The sequence below is a fragment of the Manis pentadactyla genome, chromosome 4, assembly GCF_030020395.1.
Source record: "Manis pentadactyla isolate mManPen7 chromosome 4, mManPen7.hap1, whole genome shotgun sequence".
Taxonomy (NCBI): domain Eukaryota; kingdom Metazoa; phylum Chordata; class Mammalia; order Pholidota; family Manidae; genus Manis; species Manis pentadactyla.
The window spans coordinates 80,076,922-80,096,799 of record NC_080022.1 but is presented as its reverse complement, the minus strand read 5'-3'; the positions used below and the strand labels follow the sequence as shown (position 1 = coordinate 80,096,799).

The following is a 19,878-nucleotide window of genomic DNA, read 5'->3' as shown; positions in this document are numbered from 1 at the left end:
TATTTTTATTATAGCGATCCTAGTAGATGTAAACAGGCATCTCACTGTGGTTGTGATCTGCAGGTTCCAAGACGATTGTTTCATTATGTATCTTTTTTTTTTTGCTTTTTAAATTGTTTTTATTAAGGTATGATTGATATACAATCTTATGAAGCTTTCACATGAGGAATATTGTGGTTACCACAATCACCCATATTATTAAGTCCCCCAGACAAGTCCCATTGCAATCACTGTCCATCAGTGTAGTAAGATGCAAAAAACTCGCTACTTATCTTCTCTGTGCTATACTGCCTTCCCCATCATGCCCCCACATTGTGTGTGTTAATCATAAGGCCCCTTAAACACCTTTTTCCTACCTCCACACCCCCTTCCCTTTGGTAACTGCTAGTCCCATCTTGAAGTATGTGAATCTGATGCGGTTTTGTTCCCTCAGTTTTGCTTTGTTGTTACACTCCACAAATGAATGAAATCATTTTGTACTTGTTTTTCTCTGCATCGCTTATTTCACAAAGATTAATGCCCTCCAGTTCCATACATGTCGTTGCAAATGGTAGGATTTGTTATCTTTTGATGGTGAAATAATATTCCATTGTGTAGACTACCACAACTTAAAAAAATTTTCTTAAATTAAGGTATTATTGATATACACTCTTATGAAGGCTTCACATGAAAAAACAATGTGTTTACTAAATTTACCCACATTATCAAGTCCCCACACGTACCCCAATGCAGTCACTGTCCACCAGTATAGTAAGATGCCACAGATTCACTGTATGCCTTCTCTGTGCTACACTGTCTTCCCCGTGACCCACCATACCATGTGTACTAAACAAAATGCCCCTCAATCCCCTTCTCCCTCCCTACCCACCCACCCTCCCACACCCCTTCCCTTTGGTAGCCACTAGTCCCTTCTTGAGTCTGTGAGTCTGCTGCTATTTTGTTCCTTCAGTTTTGCTTCATTGTTATACTCCACAAATGAGGGAAATCATTTGGCACTTGTCTTTCTCCGCCTGGCTTATTTCACTGAGCATAACATCCTCCAGCTCCATCCATGTTGTTGCAAAAGGTAGGATTTGTTTCTTTCTTATGGCTGAATAGTATTCCATTGTGTATATATGTGCCACATAATCTTTATCCATTCATCTACTGATGGACACTTATGTTGCCTCCATATCTTCGCTATATTAGGTATCATATTCTGTACTCTTTGTCTATCCCTTGATTGACTTTGGGGACAGTTAATTTAGTTTTGCATTTGCTTAGTAATTAGCTGTTCTACTTTCTTTACTGTGGTTTTATTGCCTCTGGTGACAGCTATTAAACCTTAGGAACACTTCCATCTATGGCAGTCCCTCAAAAATAGACTGTAGAGATGGTTTGTGGGAGGTAGATTCTCTCAGCTTTTGCTTATCTGGAAATTGTTTAATCCCTCCTTCAAATTTAAATGATAATCTTTCCGGATAAAGGAATCTTGGTTCCAGGCCCTTCTGCTTCATTGCATTAAGTACATCATCCAACTCCCTTCTGGCCTATAAGGTTTCTGCAGACAAGTCTGATGTTAGCCTGATGGGCTTTGCTTTGTATGTGATCTTATTTCTCTCTCTGGCTGCTTTTAACAGTCTGTCCTTATCTTTGATCTTTGCCATTTTAATTACTATACGTCTTGGTGTTGTCTTCCTTGGGTCCCTTGTGTTGGGGGATCTGTGGCTCTCCATGGTCTGAGAGACTATCTCCTCCCCCAGATTGGGGAAGTTTTCAGCAATAACCTCTTCAAAGACACTTTCTATCCCTTTATCTCTCTCTTCTTCTTCTGGTACCCCTATAATGCAAATATTGTTCATTTTAGATTGGTCACACTGTTCTCCCAATATTCTTTCATTCTTAGAGATCCTTTCTCCCTGTGCCTCAGCTTCTTTGTATTCCTCTTCTCTGGTTTCTACTTCATTTGTCGTCTCCTCCACCATATCCAATCTGCTTTTAATATCCTCCATTGTGCTGTTCAACAATTGGATCTCTGACCAGAATTCATTCCTGAGTTCTTGGATTTCTTTCCGAACCTGCATTAGCATGTTAATGATTTTTATTTTGAACTCCCTCTCAGGAAGAGTCATGAGGTCCATGTCATCTTTCTCAGGGGTTATATTAATTTGACTCTGTACCAGGTTCCGATGGCATTTCATATTTATGTATGGCACCCTCTAGTGTCCAGAAGCTCTACACTGGAGCTGCTCAGCCCCTGAAGCAATGTCAGGGGTTGCAGGGGAGTGGGATTGGTGCCTGGGGGGAGGGAAGAGCTGTTTCCTGCTTCCCAGCTGCTATGCCTGTCTCCACTGCCTGAACCAGTGGGCCAAGCACACAGGTATAAGCTTTTGTCCCAGAGCAGCCAGACAAGGATCCCTGCTTTCCACAAGCGGCTGGAATCTCAGTCTCTCCAGGCTTTATAACCTTGTAATCACAAGAGTATCATGAAAGTATCATGAAATGCAGGTTTGAGCTCTCAGAGCAGATCTCCAGAATTAGGTATTTAGCAGTCCCAGGCCTCCACTCCCTCCCTGCTCCATTTCTCTTCCTCCTGTTGGTGAGCTGGGGTGGGGAAAGGGCTTGGGTACCACTGGGCCATAGCTTTGGTAAGTTACCCTGTTCCGTGAGGTCTGCTCTTTTCTCCAGGTGTGTGCAGTGTGGCGCAGTCCTCTTTCCTGTTGCTGTCTCAGGATTAGTTGTATTAATTATATTTTCATATTATATGTGGGTTTTGGAGGAAGCCTGTGTCCCACCTCTCATGCCCCCATCTTTAATCCTGTCTCATTACTTTCTGTGTTTTTAAATCTATTTTGTCTGATATAAGTACTACTGCTCCTCCTTTCTTCTCCCTACTAGTTGCATGAAATATCTTTTTTTCCATCCTTTCACATTTAGTCTGTGTCTGTCTTTGGGTTTAAAGTGAGTCTCCTGTAGGCAACATAAGGGTCTTTTTAAAAAATCTATTCTGTAACTCTGTCTTTTGATTGGTGTATTAAGTCCATTTACATTTAGGGTGATTATTGATAGATACGTACTTTTTGCCTTTGCAGGGTTTAAATTTGTGGTTATCAAAAGTTCAAGGGCAGCTTCTTTACTATGTGACAGTCTAACCTAACTGGGTTATTATACAGTTTCAAACACAAACTAAAGGTTCTTTTTTCTCCCTCCCTTCTTCTTCCTCCTCCTCCACTCTTTTTATATTAGGTTTCATATTCTGTACTCTGTGTAGCCCTTGACTGACTTTGTTAGTAGTTCATTTAATTTTGCATTTGCTTAGTAATTAATTGGTCTACTTCCTTTACTGTGTTTTCATTTCCTCTGGTGACAGCTATTTAATCTTAGGCACACTTCCATCTAGAACAGTCCCTTTAAAATACACTGTAGAGACAGTTTATGGGAGGTAAATTCCCTTGACTTTTGCTTATCTGGAAACTGTTTAATCTTTGCATCAAATTTAAATGATAATCTTGCCAGGTAGAGTATTCTTGGTTGGAGGCCTTTCTGTTTCACTGCATTAAGTATATCATGCCCCTCCTTTGTGGTGTCTAAAGTTTCTGCTGAAAAGTGTGATGAGAGCCTAAAGGGTTTTCCTTTGTATGTGATCTTTTTCTCTCTCTGGCTACTTTTAATAATGTGTCCTTTATCTTTTCCATTTTAGTTATTATATATCTTGTTATTATATGCCTTGGTGTTGTCTTCCTAGGGTCCCTTATGTTGGCAAATTTGTACACTTCCATGGCCTGAGATACTATCTCCTTCCCCAGATTGGGGAAGTTTTCAGCAATTATTTCATCTAAGACACTTTCTGTCCCTTATTCTCTCTTCTATTTCTGGTACCCCTAAAATGCAAATATTGTTGTGTTTGCATTGGTCACACAGTTCTCTTATTATTCTTTCATTCTTAGAGATTCTTTTTCTCTCTGTGCCTCATCTTTATTTTCCTGTTCTCTAATTTCATTTACCATCTCCGCTACCTCATCTACTTTTAAATCCCTCCATTGCATGCTTCATTTCAGATACTATATTTTTCAAAGTTTCTCTTTTTTGAAGTCCTCCCTGAGATCTTGACCACTTTTGTGTAATTCCATGAGCATGTTTATGATTTTTATTTTGAAATCTTTATCAAGAAGATTGGTGATTTCAGTTTCACTTAGCCCTGTTTCTGGTGTTCGAAAGATTGTGGTTTGTACAAGATTCTTTTGCCATTTCATATTTCTAAGGAAGGAATACTATGGAAAAACAACTATGTGCAGGTGGTGCCCTCTAGTGCCCAGAAGCTCTACTCTCTGGAGGTATGCAGCACCTGGAGTGATGGCGGGAGTCAGGTGCACCACTGGCACACACCTTGGTGTGCTTCCAAGCTGTAGTGCCTGCCTCCACTGCCAGGGCTCGTGGGCCGAGCACACAGGGAGAAGCCTCTGTGCTACACCTCTGTAGGTGCCGTAGGCAGGGTCACTCTCTGGCTGGCCTGGAACGATGGCAGGGACAGCAGGTAAGCAGACTGGTGCCTGCTGGGATGAAGGAACGGAAGGCTTCATATTGCATTGTGGGCCTCAGGGCTGTGTTGCCAGCCAGGGGAATAGAACACCTGAAGCTCCTGAGAGTTCCCAACGTGCTAGGCTGAGTGTGCCAGGTCAATTTTGTCTGCTTCTCCTGTCTCCTGAGGAGGAAGCTCTGTGTAATTCTTGCCCCATTTGCAGTCCGCTCGCTATTGGGAAGTTTTTCAAAGTGCGTGCCTTTCTTTTGTCCCGTAGCAGCTGGTTGTGTGTGCCTGTTCTCAAGCAGTTGGAATCTCAGTCTCTCAGAGAATTGCTCTTGTCTTTGCTTTCCAACTCCTCTAAACTCCAGAGCACCATGTTATGTGGGTTCTTGCTCCTGGAGCAGATATCCAGGGCTGGGTGTTTAGCAGTCCTGGACTTCTACTCCTTCCGGCTCCATTTCTCTTCCTCTGGCCTGTGGGAGCTGGGGTAGGGGTGGTCTTGGACCCCACAGGATCATGGCTTTACTGCTTTATTCTTTTGTCTATGGTCTTCTCTTTTTCCTAGACATAGGCAGTCTGTTGCAGTCTTTTGAGTCCCTCTTTCAGGATTAATTGTATTTGTTGTATTTTCGTGTTATATGTGGTTTTGGGAGGAGATTTCTGCCTCACTTCACAAGCCACCATCTTTTTCCCTTTATGTGTCTTTTGGGAAGCCATTAGAAGGTTTAAATAAGGAAGCAATATGATATAATTTATGTTTTAAATCATAAACTTAAATCCATTCTGTGGAAAATGGATTGTTGAGAGGGTCAAGAATCTAACATAGGAGACTGGCTAGAAAGCTATAGTGACAGACCAGGTGAGGAAGATGATGGCTTCTACTGAGGTGGTAACAGAAAAGAAGCCAAGAATCTATGGGTTTCAGAATGTTTGGGAAACAAAGTTGACACATCCTGCTAATAAAACTGGATGAGAAAAGGAAAGGAGAAAGGTAAGAATCTTCTTACAGATTTCCTGTTTGAGCAACTGCATGATATTGAGATGACAGAGGGGAGTTTATGAGAGAAAAAATGAGTTGACTTTGGTCAAGTTTAAGATGCCTCTTAAAAATGTTTTAAGCGGGGGGAGGAGCCAAGATGGCAGTGTGAGGAGGGCAGAAGATATCTCCTCCCAAAACCATATATATTTTTGAAAATACAACAAATACAACTATTCCTAAAAGAGAGACCAGAAGATACAATACAACAGCCAGGCTACATCTACATAGGTGAGAACTCAGCACCTCATGAAGGGGGTAAGATACAAGCAACGGCCTGGTGAGATCGGAGCATTCCCCCACCCCAGCTCCCTGGCGGGAGGAAAGGAGTCGGATCACGGAGGGAGTGGAAGCCCAGGACTGCTAAATACCCAGGCCTAGTCATCCGCACTGGGAGCGCAGACACACATTGCCTGGTGTGCTGGATATTAGGGAAACAGAACAGTAAAACCCGAGAATGGGTCTCCACAGCTGGCATCTGTAGGACAAAAGAAAAGAGAGTCTTTTTGAAAGTCTTAAAGGGACAGGGGCTCCACAGCTGGATGGAAGCATCCCGGCACATTCAGCCCAGCAGCTGGGAATCCTGGGGAAATTCAGGTGCTCCAGCCCCCTGGGAGGCAGCGCAGCTCTGAAGCCCCTCATGGTAATAAACAGCCACCCATACATTCCCCCTCCAGCGTGGCCCCGCCAGAGCAGGGAAGCAGCCTGAGAGTAGCTGTGCCCACAGTAACGGCCAGAGCCTCCTCTGCAGCCGCACGGGCCAGACTCAGAGGCCCTGACAGCAGGCACAGATAAAGGAAGATGGGAAAGGGTGCCATGGGTCACCGTAGATGCAGGAGAACACACCTGGTGGGCTTACCCCTCCCCTCAGGGCTCTGGGCTGCCCCGACGGCTGCCCTGCCCACGGTGACTCAGGAAATGAAACTGGAAGTTGCTCTGAGGAGCGCAAGGCGACCAGCAACTAGTAAGGGACTTTGTTCTCCCTGCTAACACATGTGCCAACTGCCCACAACTACCTCTATAGTCATAAATAGGCAGAAGAATCTGATTCAGTCCAGAATCACCCAGACAACCCCTGAGAGGGAACCTGGGGAGATAGATTTAACCAATCTTCCTGAAAAAGAATTAAAAAAAAAAGTCATAACCATGCTGATGGACCTGCAGAGAAATAAGCAAAAGCTAAAGGATCAAGGTGGGAGGGAGAATACAGAAATAAAAAAAACTCTGGAAGGACTTCAGAGTAGACTGGATGAGGTACAAGAGGCTGTTAATGGAATAGAAATCAGAGAACAGGAATACAGAGAAGCTGAGGGAGACAGAGATAAAAGTTTCCCAGGAATGAAAGAATAATAAAAGAACTGTGTGAGCAATCCAAATTGAACAATATTTGCATTATAGGGGTACCAGAAGAAGAAGAAGAGAGAAAAAGGAATACAAAGTGCCTTTGAAGAAATAATTGCTGAAAACTTCCCCAAACTGGGGGAAGAAGTAGTCTCTCAGACCATGGAAGCACACAGATCTCCCAACACAAGGGACCCAAGGAGGACAACACCAAGACACATAACAATTGAAATGGCAAAGATCAAGGACAAGGACAGAGTACTAAAGGCAGGTAGAGAGAGAAAAAAAGGTCACCTACAAAGGAAAACCCATCAAGCTATCATCAGACTTCTTAACAGAAACCTTACAAGCAAGAAGAGAATGGTATGATATATTAAATGCAATGAAACAGAAGGGCCTTGAACCAAGAAAACTGTATCCAGCACGATTATCATTTATATATGAAAGAGGGATTAAACAATTCCCAGACAAGCAAAAGTTGAGGGAATTTGCATCGCACAAACCACCTCTACAGGATATTTTAATGGGACTGTTTTAGATGGAAGCACTCCTAAGGCTAAATAGATGTCACCAGAGAAAATCAAATCAAATCAAAGAAAGCAGACCAACCAAATACTAAATAAAGGCAAAAAATAAAATCAACTACTCACAAAAGCAGTCAAAGGAAACACAACAGAGCACAAAATAAAACACCTAACACATAAAGAATGGAGGAGGAAGAATAAGAAGGGAGAGAAATAAAGAATCATCAGACTGTGTTTATAATAGCTTAATAAGCAAGTTAAGTTAGACGGTTAGATAGTAAAGAAGCTACCTTTGAACCTTTGGTAACCACGAATCTAAAGCCTGCAGTGGCAATAAGTACATATCTTTCAATAATCACCCTAAATGTAAATGGACTGAATGCACCAATCAAAAGACACAGAGTAATAGAATGGATAAAAAAGCAAGACCCATCTATATGCTGCTTACAAGAGACTCACCTCAAACCCAAAGACATACACAGACTAAAAGTCAAGAGATGGAAAAAGATATTTCAGGCAAATAGGGAGAAAGGAGCAGGTGTTGCAGTACTTTTATCAGACAAAATAGACTTCAAAACAAAGAAAGTAACAAGAGATAAAGAAGACCATTACATAATGATAAAGGGGTCAGTCCAACAAGAGGATATAACCATTATAAATATATATGCACCCAACACAGAAGCAATGACATATGTGAAAGAAGTACTAACAGAACTAAAGGAGGAAATAGAATGCAATGCATTCTTTCTAGGAGACTTCAATACACCACTCACTCCAAAGGACAGATCCACCAGAGAGAAAATAAGTAAGGACACAGAGGCACTGAACAACACTCTAGAACGGATGGTCCTAACAGACACCTACAGAGCTCTACACCCAAAAGCAGCAGGACACACATTCTTCTCAAGTGCACATGGAACATTTTCCAGAATGGACCACATACTAGGCCACAAAAAGAGCCTCAGTAAATGTAAAAAGACTGAAATTATACCAACCAACTTCTCAGACCACAAAGGTATAAAACTAGAAATAAATTGTATAAAGTAAGCAAAAAGGCTCACAAACACATGGAGGCTTAACAACATGCTCCTAAATAATCAATGGATCAATGACCAAATCAAAATAGAGATCAAGCAATATATGGAGACAAATGACAACAACAGTACAAAGCCCCAACTTCTGTGGGATGTGGCAAAAGCAGTTCTAAGAGGGAAGTATACAGCCATCCAGGCCTATTTACAGAACAAAGAGCAATCCCAAATGAATAGTCTAACATCACTATTATTGAAACTGGAAAAAGAACAAATGGAACCCAAAGTCAGCAGAAGGAGGGAAATAATAAAGATCAGAGAAGAAATAAATAAAATTGAGAAGAATAAAACAATAGAAAAAAATCAATGAAACCAAGAGCTGGTTCTTTGAGAAAATAAACAAAATAGAAAAGCCTCTAGCCAGACTTATTAAGAGAAAAAGAGAATCTACACACATCAACAGAATCAGAAATGAGAAAGGAAAAATCAGGATGGACCCCACAGAAATACAAATAATTATTAGAGTATACTATGAAAATCTATATGCTAACAAGCTGGAAAACCTAGAAGAAATGGACAACTTCCTAGAAAAATATAACCTTCCAAGACTGACCAAGGAAGAAACAGAAAAATCTAAACAGACCAATTACCAGCAATAGAATTGAATCAGTAATCACAAAATTACCCAAGAACAAAATCCCTGGGCTAGATGGATTCAGCGCTGAATTTTATCAGACATATATAGAAGACATAATATACTTTTTCCTTAAAGTTTTCCAAAAAGTAGAAGAGGAGGGAATACTTCAAAACTCTTTCTATGAAGCAGGCATCACCCTAATACCAAAACCAGGCAAAGACACCACAAAAAAGAAAACTACAGACCAATATTCCTGATGAACATAGATGCAAAAATACTCAACAAAATATTAGCAAACTGAATTCAAAAGTACATCAAGAGGATCATACACCATGACCAAGTGGGATTCATCTCAGGGATGCAAGCATGGTACAACATTTGAAAATCCGTCAACATCATCCACCACATCAACAAAAAGAAGCACAAAAACCACATAATCATCTCCATAGATGATGAAAAAGCACTTGACAAAATTCAACATCTATTCATGATAAAAACTCTCAACAAACTGGGTATAGAGGGCAAGTACCTCAACATAATAAAGGCCATATATGACAAACCCACAGCCAACATCATACTGAACAGCAAGAAGCTGAAAGCTTTTCCTCTGAGATCAGGAACAAGACAGGGATGCCCACTCTCCCCACTGTTATTCAACCTATTAGTGGAGGTCATAGCAATGGCAATCTGACAACACAAAGAAATAAAAGGCATCCAGATAGGTAATGAAGAAGTCAAATGGTCACTGTTTGCAGATGACATGATATTGTACATAAAAAACCCTAAAGACTTCACTCCAAAACTACTAGAACTAATATCGGAATTCAGCAAAGTTGCAGGATACAAAATTAACACATAGAAATTTGTTGCTTTCCTATACAGTAACAATGAACTAGCAGAAAGAGAAATCAGTAAAACAATTCCATTCACAATAGCATCAACAGAATAAAATACCTAGGAATAAACCTAACCAATGAAGTGAAAGACCTATACACTGAAAACTACAAGACACTCTTAAGAGAAATTAAAAAGGACACTAACAAATGGAAACTCATCCCTTGCTCTTGGTAGGACGAATCAGTATCGTCAAAATGGCCACCCTGCCTAAAGCAATATACAAATTTGATGCAATTCCTATCAAAATACCAATAGCATTCTCCAACGAATTGGAACAAATAGTTCTAAAATTCATATGGAACCACCAAAGAGCCCAAATAGCCAAAGCAATCCTGAGAAGAAAGAATAAAGTGGGAGGGATCTCGCTCCCCAACTTCAAGCTCTACTACAAAGCCACAGTAATTAAGACAATTTGGTACTGGCACAAGAACAGAGCCACAGACTAGTGTAACAGGATAGATATCAACCCAAACATATATGGTCAATTAATAAATGATAAAGGAGCCATGGACATACAATGGGAAAATGACAGCCTCTTCAACAGCTGGTGTTGGCAAAACTGGACAGTTACATGTAAGGGAATGAAACTGGATCATTGACTAACCCCATACACAAAAGTGAATTCGAAATGGATCAAAGACCTGAATGTAAGTCATGAAACCATAAAACTCTTAGAAAAAAACATAGGCAAAAATCTCTTGGACATAAACATGAGTGACTTCTTCATGAACATATCTCCCCGGGCAAGGGAAACAAAAGCAAAAATGAACAAGTGGGAGTATATCAAGCTGAAAACCTTCTGTACAGCAAAGGACACCACCAATAGAACAAAAAGGCATCCTACAGTATGGGAGAATATATTCATAAATGACAGATCCAATAAAGGGTTGATATCCAAAATATATAAAGAGCTCATGCACCTCAACAAACAAAAAGCAAATAATCCAATTAAAAATGGGCAGAGGAGCTGAACAACACTTCTCCAAAGAAATCCAGAAGGCCAACAGACACATGAAAAGATGCTCCACATCGCTTGTCATCAGAGAAATACAAATTAAAACCACAATAAGATATCACCTCACACCAGTAAGGATCGCCACCATCCAAAAGACAAACAACAACAAATGTTGGCGAGGTTGTGAAGAAAGGGGAACCCTCCTACACTGCTGGTGGGAATGTAAATTAGTTCAACCTTTGTGGAAAGCAGTATGGAGGTTCCTCAAAAAGGTCAAAATAGAAATACTATTTGACCCAGGAATTCCACTTCAAGGAATTTACCCTAAGAATACAGCAGCCCAGTTTGAAAAAGACAGATGCACCCCTATATTTATCGCAGCACTATTTACAATAGCCAAGAAATGGAAGCAACCTAAGTGTCCATCAGTAGATGAATGGATAAAGAAGACGGGATACATATACACAATGGAATATTACTCAGCCATAAGAAGAAAACAAATCCTACCATTTGCAACAACATGGATGGAGCTAGAGGGTATTATGCTCAGTGAAATAAGCCAGGCAGAGAAAGACAAGTACCAAATGATTTCACTCATCTGTGGAGTATAAGAACAAAGGAAAAGCTGAAGTAACAAAACAGCAGCAGAAACACAGAACCGAAGAATGGACTAACAGTTACCAAAGGGAAAGGTACTTGGGTAATTGGGTGGGAAGGGAGGGTTAAGGGGGCGTTATAGAAAGGGGGCATTACAATTAACATGTATACTGTGGGGGTGTGGCACTGGGAGGGCTGTTCAACACAAAGAAGACAAGTAGTGATTCTACAGCAACTTACTACGCTGATGGACAGTGACTGTAATGCAGTTTGTGTGGGGGACTTGGTGATGGGGGCAGTCTAGTAAACATAATGTTCCTTGTGTGATTGTAGATTAATGATACCAAAAAAAAAGAAAAAAGACTTTACATTTAAGAGGTGAAAAAAAAAATGTTTTAAGTGGACAGCAGCAGACTCACAAACTGCAAGAAAGGACTAATGGTTACCAAATGGGAGGGATAGAGGAGGGCAGGTGGGGAGGGAGGTAGAAGGGGATTGAGAGCTAGTATGATTAGTGCATATGGTGTAGGGTGGACCATGGGGAAGACAGTGTAGCACAGAGAAGACAAGTAGGGACTCTGTGGCATCTTAGTATACTGATGGACAGTGACTGCAGTGGGATATGGGGGGATACTCGATAATATGGATGAGTGTAGTAACCACATTGTATTTCATGTGGAAACCTTCATAAGAGTGTGTATCAATAATACCTTAATAAAAAAATTTAATAAAAAATGTTTTATGTGCAGATAACAAGTAAGTCATTAGATATTCAGTCTGGAGTTTGGGGAAAAGGTCTTCCCTGGAGACACAGGTTTGAGAATCTGTAGCATAGTATTTAAAAGTACATGAAATTTACTACAATTGACTTTCTAGGTAGAAAAGAGAAAGAGGCCCTGCACTGAATCACAGAACACATCTACTTAAATTTCTGGGTCATCTTGCCACTCCCTCTACTGTTTTTTTATTCCATATTTCACATCCTGATATGTAATTATGTTTTCCTGTTTGTAATCTATTTCTTACACTTTGGGCCTGGTCTAGCTATCTACTTCAACTCACCACAGATGTATGCTAAAATAGCATTGTATGCTATTGCTGCTAATCTAAAACCTTGATTTTAGAGTTGGACAGTCTTGTGTTAACAACTTTGTCTTGAACATTACTATCTGACTTTGGGCATTTTATTTAATGTTCTCAAGTGTAAAAAGGTGATTATATGTGTCTGACAAGTTTCTTATTAAAGAAATAAATAAAATCATGTATGGAGTCCTTGGCATAGAACTGGCACAAAATAAGGTCTTAATACAAGGAACAACATTGTTAATATTATTTTGTTGTTAACCACTGATGTACAGTGGTCCAGTCATTTTTTACCACTCTGTAATACAGGAAAGAGCTACTGTAAAATGATTGAAAGATGAAGGTTGGAAGTATTAGCCAACAGCAAGGGTTGAATTAGTTAGACAGAGCATAAGACAGATGGAGTAGGTTGAACCAGTGAGCCAAAGGCAGTTAAGAAGTCTGGACATTTAGAATTCAACAATATACTTTACTGTATGACCAAGGACTCTGAGTAATGAAGTGGAATACTATAACTGTGATATCATTTCTTAGTATTTAACTCACCTAAGTTCAGCTGTGAGATCCTTTATAGTACTGTATTTTTCCTCTAATGATAAATGAGCCTTCTGTAATACATCTCTCAGTTCCTGGAGTTGTCTTAAAGTACTTTTTAATTCTCCATGAGCATTTTGTAGTTCAGACTCCACTGCTTCCCGTTTTTGCAAGGCTTCTGTTAGTTCAGTGTCAGTGTGGTGCTGTAACTTTTCTAACTCCTTCACTGTTAATGAGAAAATAATTTTAGAACTATATATAAACCACTTGTTATTAAGAAATTTGTAAATAATTATAATTAAGAATATACAATTTTATTCATCTACATGAGGCAAAATACTAACCACTAATTTTTCCTTCCATCCCTATCATCCCAAATTCTCTTTATTCCACTTTTTAAAATATAAATATGCAGGCAGCTAAGCTCAGCTACCTGTTGCTTACCAGCATTTGTTTTCTTATCTAGTTCTGTCTTTGTCTGTTCTAAGACCATGTCTAACTGAGAGAGATGCATTGCTTTATTTTCTCCATCTCGTTTTAGGTGCATTATTTCTTTTTCCATTTTAGATAGCTCTTCTTTGTACTGATCCATCTCAAGTTTTACTTGCCTAATTAAAAACAAAATAAAACAAACGATAATTTGGACACTTAAATACTGACTGACTTGTCTCTGACTAAACAAAGTCTGCAAGTTAAAGGACAAATATCAACATGTCAAGTCATATTTGGCAAGGCTAACATTCTTTTCAATCTAACAGTTCACTTTTACATGCTTTCTTTGTATGGAGAACATCCATAGATAGGTGCCTCATTCATCTGTAATTTCTACTATCAGAAAATTATATATTATACAATAGAAAATAAAGAAGACAAGTAATCAAATATTCATAATAACCATACTACTCATAAGAGAGCCAAGTCAGTCATTTTTACTCAGACTTTTATTATTATTATTTTTTTAGCAAATGTATATCACATTGGTTCAACAGTCCCCCTCCCCCTGCCCCCACCTACTCCCCTCCCCCTTGGTAATCACTCCTCAGACTTTTATTATTAATGTTATCTTTTTTAACTTTAAAAGGGACTAGAGATTCCCATACTAGTACAACTTCCTTGCTTTATAGATGTGGAAACTGGAAGGTTAGGTGAATCATCTGGAATAACACAAATAGTTATTAACAGTAAGAGCACCAGGTTTATTTAGTCTTAAGTCTTAACTTATAACAAGTTTATGACCCTTAACATTTCTAAAATTTCAGGTAAATGATTTTCAGCTTCACTAATTCAGCTTAACTAATATGGAAGCACTTCTACTTAGACAAAACAACATAGTGACTGGAAATTTTAAGTCCACTTTTTCATAATTCCAAAGTGATATTCACTAATTAAACAATTGCTAATATCATCCTCAATGGTATGGAGAACTGATACTCCTTTATAAACACTTGTTGACACTGTTGTTCTTTTGGTCTCTGACATCTTGCAATTGAGCTGCAAGTAGGAACACTTCTTTTCTAAATTCAGTTTAAACAAATTTAGATTTCTTCAAGAGGTTTTTAATCTGATGCCTATGAGCAACATGAGGAAAACTATAAAACACCTAAAACAATATGCAAAATTATGTATACATATGTACATCCACATACAGAAAATACACCATATCTTCAGATATGTCCATGGCCCAAAAAGTTAACAAGTTTATGACCTTTAACATTTCTAAAATTTCAGGTAAATGATTCTCAGCTTAACTAATTCATTTCTTATATTAGAATATACATAAAGCATAATTAGAAAAGAATAATAAAAAAAGATTGGCATACGTTACCAACAGGTGACAGCCTGTCAACTGAGGAATTAGAGAAAAGTTTTTTGTTTTAAGTTTCAGTACTTGGTAGAGATAAATTCCACTCATTTATTTATTTATGAGTAACTACTCATTCTTTCCTGATGCAAGGTAAATGAGGCATTACTATAATAAATACAGTTTAAATATTTTAACTATTATATAAATAATCTAATACTAAAAATTTTCTAATAACTTTCAAAATTTTATGGCAGGCTTTAATCCCACTAGTTTTCCAGAAATACCTCACCTTCTTGTTACAGAGTTATTGAGTGATATCAAGTCTGAGATTGGAAACAGGCCAAAGGAAGGATTATGTAAAAGTTGTATGAAACTATGGCAGCTACATGCTCTGGCTTCTTCAAATGCAAAAAAAAAAAGATTTTCAAGTGGCTATGGAGGCAGTCTGAGAAATCTAACAAGTGCTGTATCAGCCTCAGCACTGAGAAATCAGGCTCAGAATCACTCACATGCAGCAAAATTTACATGTAGTACCAGAACAACCTTTTAATAGTTATGGAACAGAAACAAAGTAGGTTTTAGAGCACACCTAAACTGTGCATCTCATTTACTAACTTCTTTGAGTTTCAGCTTCCTTATTTTAAAAACAGTGATAAAAAAATCCATATTCAGGGCGGTTCTGAAGATAGAGTTAATGTGTCTACCTAGCACACTGCCTGACATACAGAAAGTGCTCAATGAATTAGTTTCCTTTCTTTCTGTCGGAAGATATTTTAATTCTAAAACAGGACCAAGGAGATATATACAGATATATCTCAACTCTCATGCCTTTTAGGAGAGAAAAATAGAGTTTTATAAATTGTACCAGAAGTCAAAGAAATAACAGTAACAGAAAAAAACCTGCTTCATAAAAAGAGGACTTCTTGGAAATAAGGTAGATCTTGATCATAAGCTTCCTATTAGTATTTAGGACTTAGTTTTCCTACTAAATGTGCCTATTAGCTATAATCAAGGAGAGATTTTTGTCTAGAAATCAAAGGGTAGGAGTGAGAAAAGAAGCAATTATTTCAATTTTCTCAGTCTAACAGAAAGCAAGATCATCAGTGAGAGCAAGGTTTGGTGAGGGGTTGTCGTTAGGAGTTTTGAAAGAAATGGCAAAGGTGTAAAAGAGGTTTCTACAAGAGTGAGTAATACTGTGATTGCCAGGCAGCACTAAGGAAACACTTAAGATTTTAAGTTATAAATTTAAAGTAATACTGGTCAGCATGGTTATATTTCATTCCAGGCTCTGCAAAGATTCAAGCAAGCATTAAGTCTGAGTTGGATTTTTAGTGCTGAGTATCACAAAATAAGAGAGACGTAAGGGAATTGTGGGTATATGCTAATCATCGATTTTAATGACTAACTAGAATTTAAGCTAGGTAAAGAGAGAAGAGATCAGGAAATGAGACAGTAGTGGCACTGATGGATTAGAGGTCTGGTTAGATTTTAAAAATCACTGAATTTATGGATTAAAGGGAATGCAGTGATGGGGCAGATGTACATATTCAGGTTATGGAAAAATTGGAGACAAGATCTAGGGTAAATCGTGTGAGTGAGTAGCTGAGGTATGACAGAGAATCAGGATCACTAGAGGAGTAGAACTTTTAAAAATGAGAAGCTAAGGTGTCAGAAGGACTACTAGATGATGCATTCTGAAATCCCCAATAATAATGACAGGAGTGGTCCTGGAGACAGCAACTATATGTCAGGTGGTCTGTAGTGTTAGCAACAGTGATGGATGTGATCTGATAACATGAGGTTCACAGTATACTTTTCCACATCTTAACTCTGATACATGAGCTGTAGGGAAAAGCTTTTACTTCAGAGGGCTATGGGGGAAGAAGCAATGTTCTCAGCAGAGTCATATTTCTGTTAAAGTGAGAGAAAAAAAGTAGAGAATATGGGAGTGTCTCTCAGGAAAGCTTGTTGATCCTAGAGGATACAGTGGAAGTCTTTCAGAAATTGAGATAAGGTGGGAAAAGGGAACAGAATACATGGAGAAGCTTTTTGGGAATTAGTATGGGATTAGTATCGAGATGGAAATCTATTGCTTTTTGTGGCATCTGGTATAAGCTAGGATAAATATATGATGTGATTAGTCTTTATGGAATTAAAGTAGACATTGGTGGTGAGGTTGTGATAGTGGGTAGACACCCATCAACAGAAGAGACTATGGTCTCAGCCTTAAACACAGAACACCCTCTTGACCCTGTTGAGAGAGTTGACAACATCTATTCAATGTATAAAGGCTATATTTTTATTCTGGGGAGTGGGTGTTTCCCACACATGGGGACATGTGGTTTTAGTTCAAATGCACAAGTACACTCTTGACTCCTGTTGGTAGAATGGTGGGTTAATTATGAGTGTATTATTAATTATGTCAACTATCATTGACAGAGTAGAAGAGGTCTGAGGAGTTCATAGATACTTCTCTTAACAAATTATTGATACCTAGGCCCAGATCAGCCAAATTAATTCAGAATTTTTAGAGGCTGGATCTAGGCATCAGAACTTTTTAAAGCTCTCTGGTGCTTTTAATGTTCAGTCAAGGTTGAGAATCAGTTTTATTTTCTATTACAGAAATAGAAATGTCTATGTATTCTATTAAGTTACTCCCTCCCACATACAATTAGACCCCATAAAAGTTTACTCTATATGAGTACATATTTGCCTAAAACTTACAATGTTACTCACAATTTAATTTAATATAACAATTTTTAAGTGCCTATGAGGTTTAAAGAACTATGATAATTGTTGTGGAAGGACTCTAAATAAACCAGAAATTATCTCAGCTTCAAGGAACCACAAATCAGGAGGAGAGTTAAGGATATTAAGCTAAAATACAAAAATGCATAATGAGAGATATGAGGGAGGAACAAACAAAATGTTACAGGAACACAGATTTTGTAGAAATTAATTCCTTAAGCAAATGCTTCATTGAACATTACTGGATATTGAAACCCAGATACTACTGATATTGAAAGGGGAAGACAAATAAAAACTAACATACTCATTTTACCTGGCAGTACCAGTAAGCTCAATGACTTTTTGCCTTTTCAAATCTGCTTCATGTGTGGCTGCTTCACATTTCTCATCCATTTTTCTCAGCGTTTCAGCTGAACTTTCCCTTTGTTTTTGAAGTTCTTGTTCCAGTTTTGATACCTTGTAAAACAGTTTTCAATTAAGTATTTTTAATTCATTCACAACTCAACATTCTTCATAAGGAAAATATTTATATGACTATAGAGATAGTCTAGACTATTACTCAGTTTCAAGATATCTTAGGATAATCAAAGTATGGACCAGAAAGTAATCTTTTGGAAATATAATATCAAAACTTAATATTTAATAATAAAAATATTTCATTCCTATACATTTATAGAAGCAGCCACATAACACTAAAATAGTACTTAAAAGAACGGAACAAAATGGTAAATGTTCCCTTTTCACTATCTCCATTTGAACTGTTCTTCTTTTGTAAAACTATATTCCTTTCCATCTTCACAAACTGTGAAGGATTCTTGGATTCCCATTTGACCTCAAACACGACAGTTTTCATTTGCTCCCAACATAACTTGCATTTGCTCCTATTCATTCTTCCTTCTGTTCTATCTCCTGCAGTAAAAGAGGTATTCATCCTCCTATGTAGGTCAAATTGCTTAGATGTTCTGGATCCAGTTCCTTTTCACTTTACCAGGAACTCATATTAATTACTATTTCTTGTATTGTCCATCTCTCTTTCTTCTGGTTTCTTTATATTAGCATGCAAATGTGTTTGAGGCCTTCGCACTGTAAAAACTGTTCCTTCATACCTCCATCTCCCTCCAACTACCGAAACCTTTGCTCCTCTTCATAGCCCAGCCTCAGAGAGGTTTCTATGCTTTTGTATCATTTTCTCACTTCTCACTCTTCAACTCATAACAATCTGGCTATTCCACAAAAGTGTGCTGTCATCACTGACCTCCATGTTCTTATTTCAATGGACAAAATGAGAAGACACAGGAGTATGCTTGAAAGAAAGAACATGACAAAACTTCAAAAAAAAAAACCTAAATGAAACAGAGTTAAGCAATCTAACCAACACCGAGCTTAAAGTAATGGTTATAAAGATGCTCACTAGACATGAGAGAAGAGTGGATATACTCAGTGAGAACCTCAACAAAGAGATGGAAAATATAAAGAAAAAAGAGAGATGAAAAATAAACAAAGTGAAATAAATACTAGAGGAAACCAACAGCAGATCACAGGATGCAAAATAAAGGATGAGCAATTTGGAAGACAGAGTAATGGCATGCACTCAAGCTGACCATCAGAAAGGAAAAAGAATAAAAATAAATGAGGATAGACTTCCGAGGGTGGGGCGGAAGATGGCGGCGTGAGTAGAGCAGCGGAAATCTCCTCCCAAAACAACATATATCTATGAAAATATAACAAAGACAACCCTTCCTAGAATAAAGACCAGAGGACACAGGACAATATCCAGACCACATCCACACCTGAGAGAACCCAGCGCCTCGCGAAGGGGGGTAAGATACAAGCCCCGGCCCCGCGGGAGCCGAGCGCCCCTCCCCCCAGCTCCCGGCGGGAGAAGAGCAGGCAGAGCGGGAGGGAGACGGAGCCCAGGACTGCCGAGCACCCAGCCCCTGCCATCCGGGCCAGAGTGCAGGGCGCTCGATACTGGGAAAACAGGGCAGCAAGAACAGTGAGCAGGCACTGGAGGCTGGGCGACAGAGGACATAAGAAAAGCGCGCGACCATTTTTTTTTTTTTTTTTTTTTTTTTTGCATTTTTGCTGCTTTGTTTTGGCGAGCGCTGTTTGGAAGTCTTAAAGGGACAGGGACCCCAATATTAGGGAAACAGGGCAGAAAGACCGGTGAGCAGAGGCCTGAGGCTGGCA

At 38.9% G+C, this 19,878-nt stretch overlaps 1 protein-coding gene across 9 annotated transcripts in view; it reads right to left on the bottom strand.

The window, feature by feature from the left end:
• Positions 1 to 19,878, bottom strand: part of CCDC18 (coiled-coil domain containing 18) — a 202,971-nt gene that overhangs the window by 40,106 nt on the left and 142,987 nt on the right. For all 9 annotated transcript variants that reach the window (XM_036906533.2, XM_036906534.2, XM_036906528.2 and 6 more), the window contains 3 exons: positions 18,002 to 18,144; positions 13,581 to 13,744; positions 13,149 to 13,362 (listed from right to left, as the gene is read on the bottom strand). In XM_036906533.2, the coding sequence (XP_036762428.2) occupies positions 13,149 to 13,362; positions 13,581 to 13,744; positions 18,002 to 18,144 (521 nt within the window). The remainder of the gene's footprint in view (positions 1 to 13,148; positions 13,363 to 13,580; positions 13,745 to 18,001; positions 18,145 to 19,878) is intronic.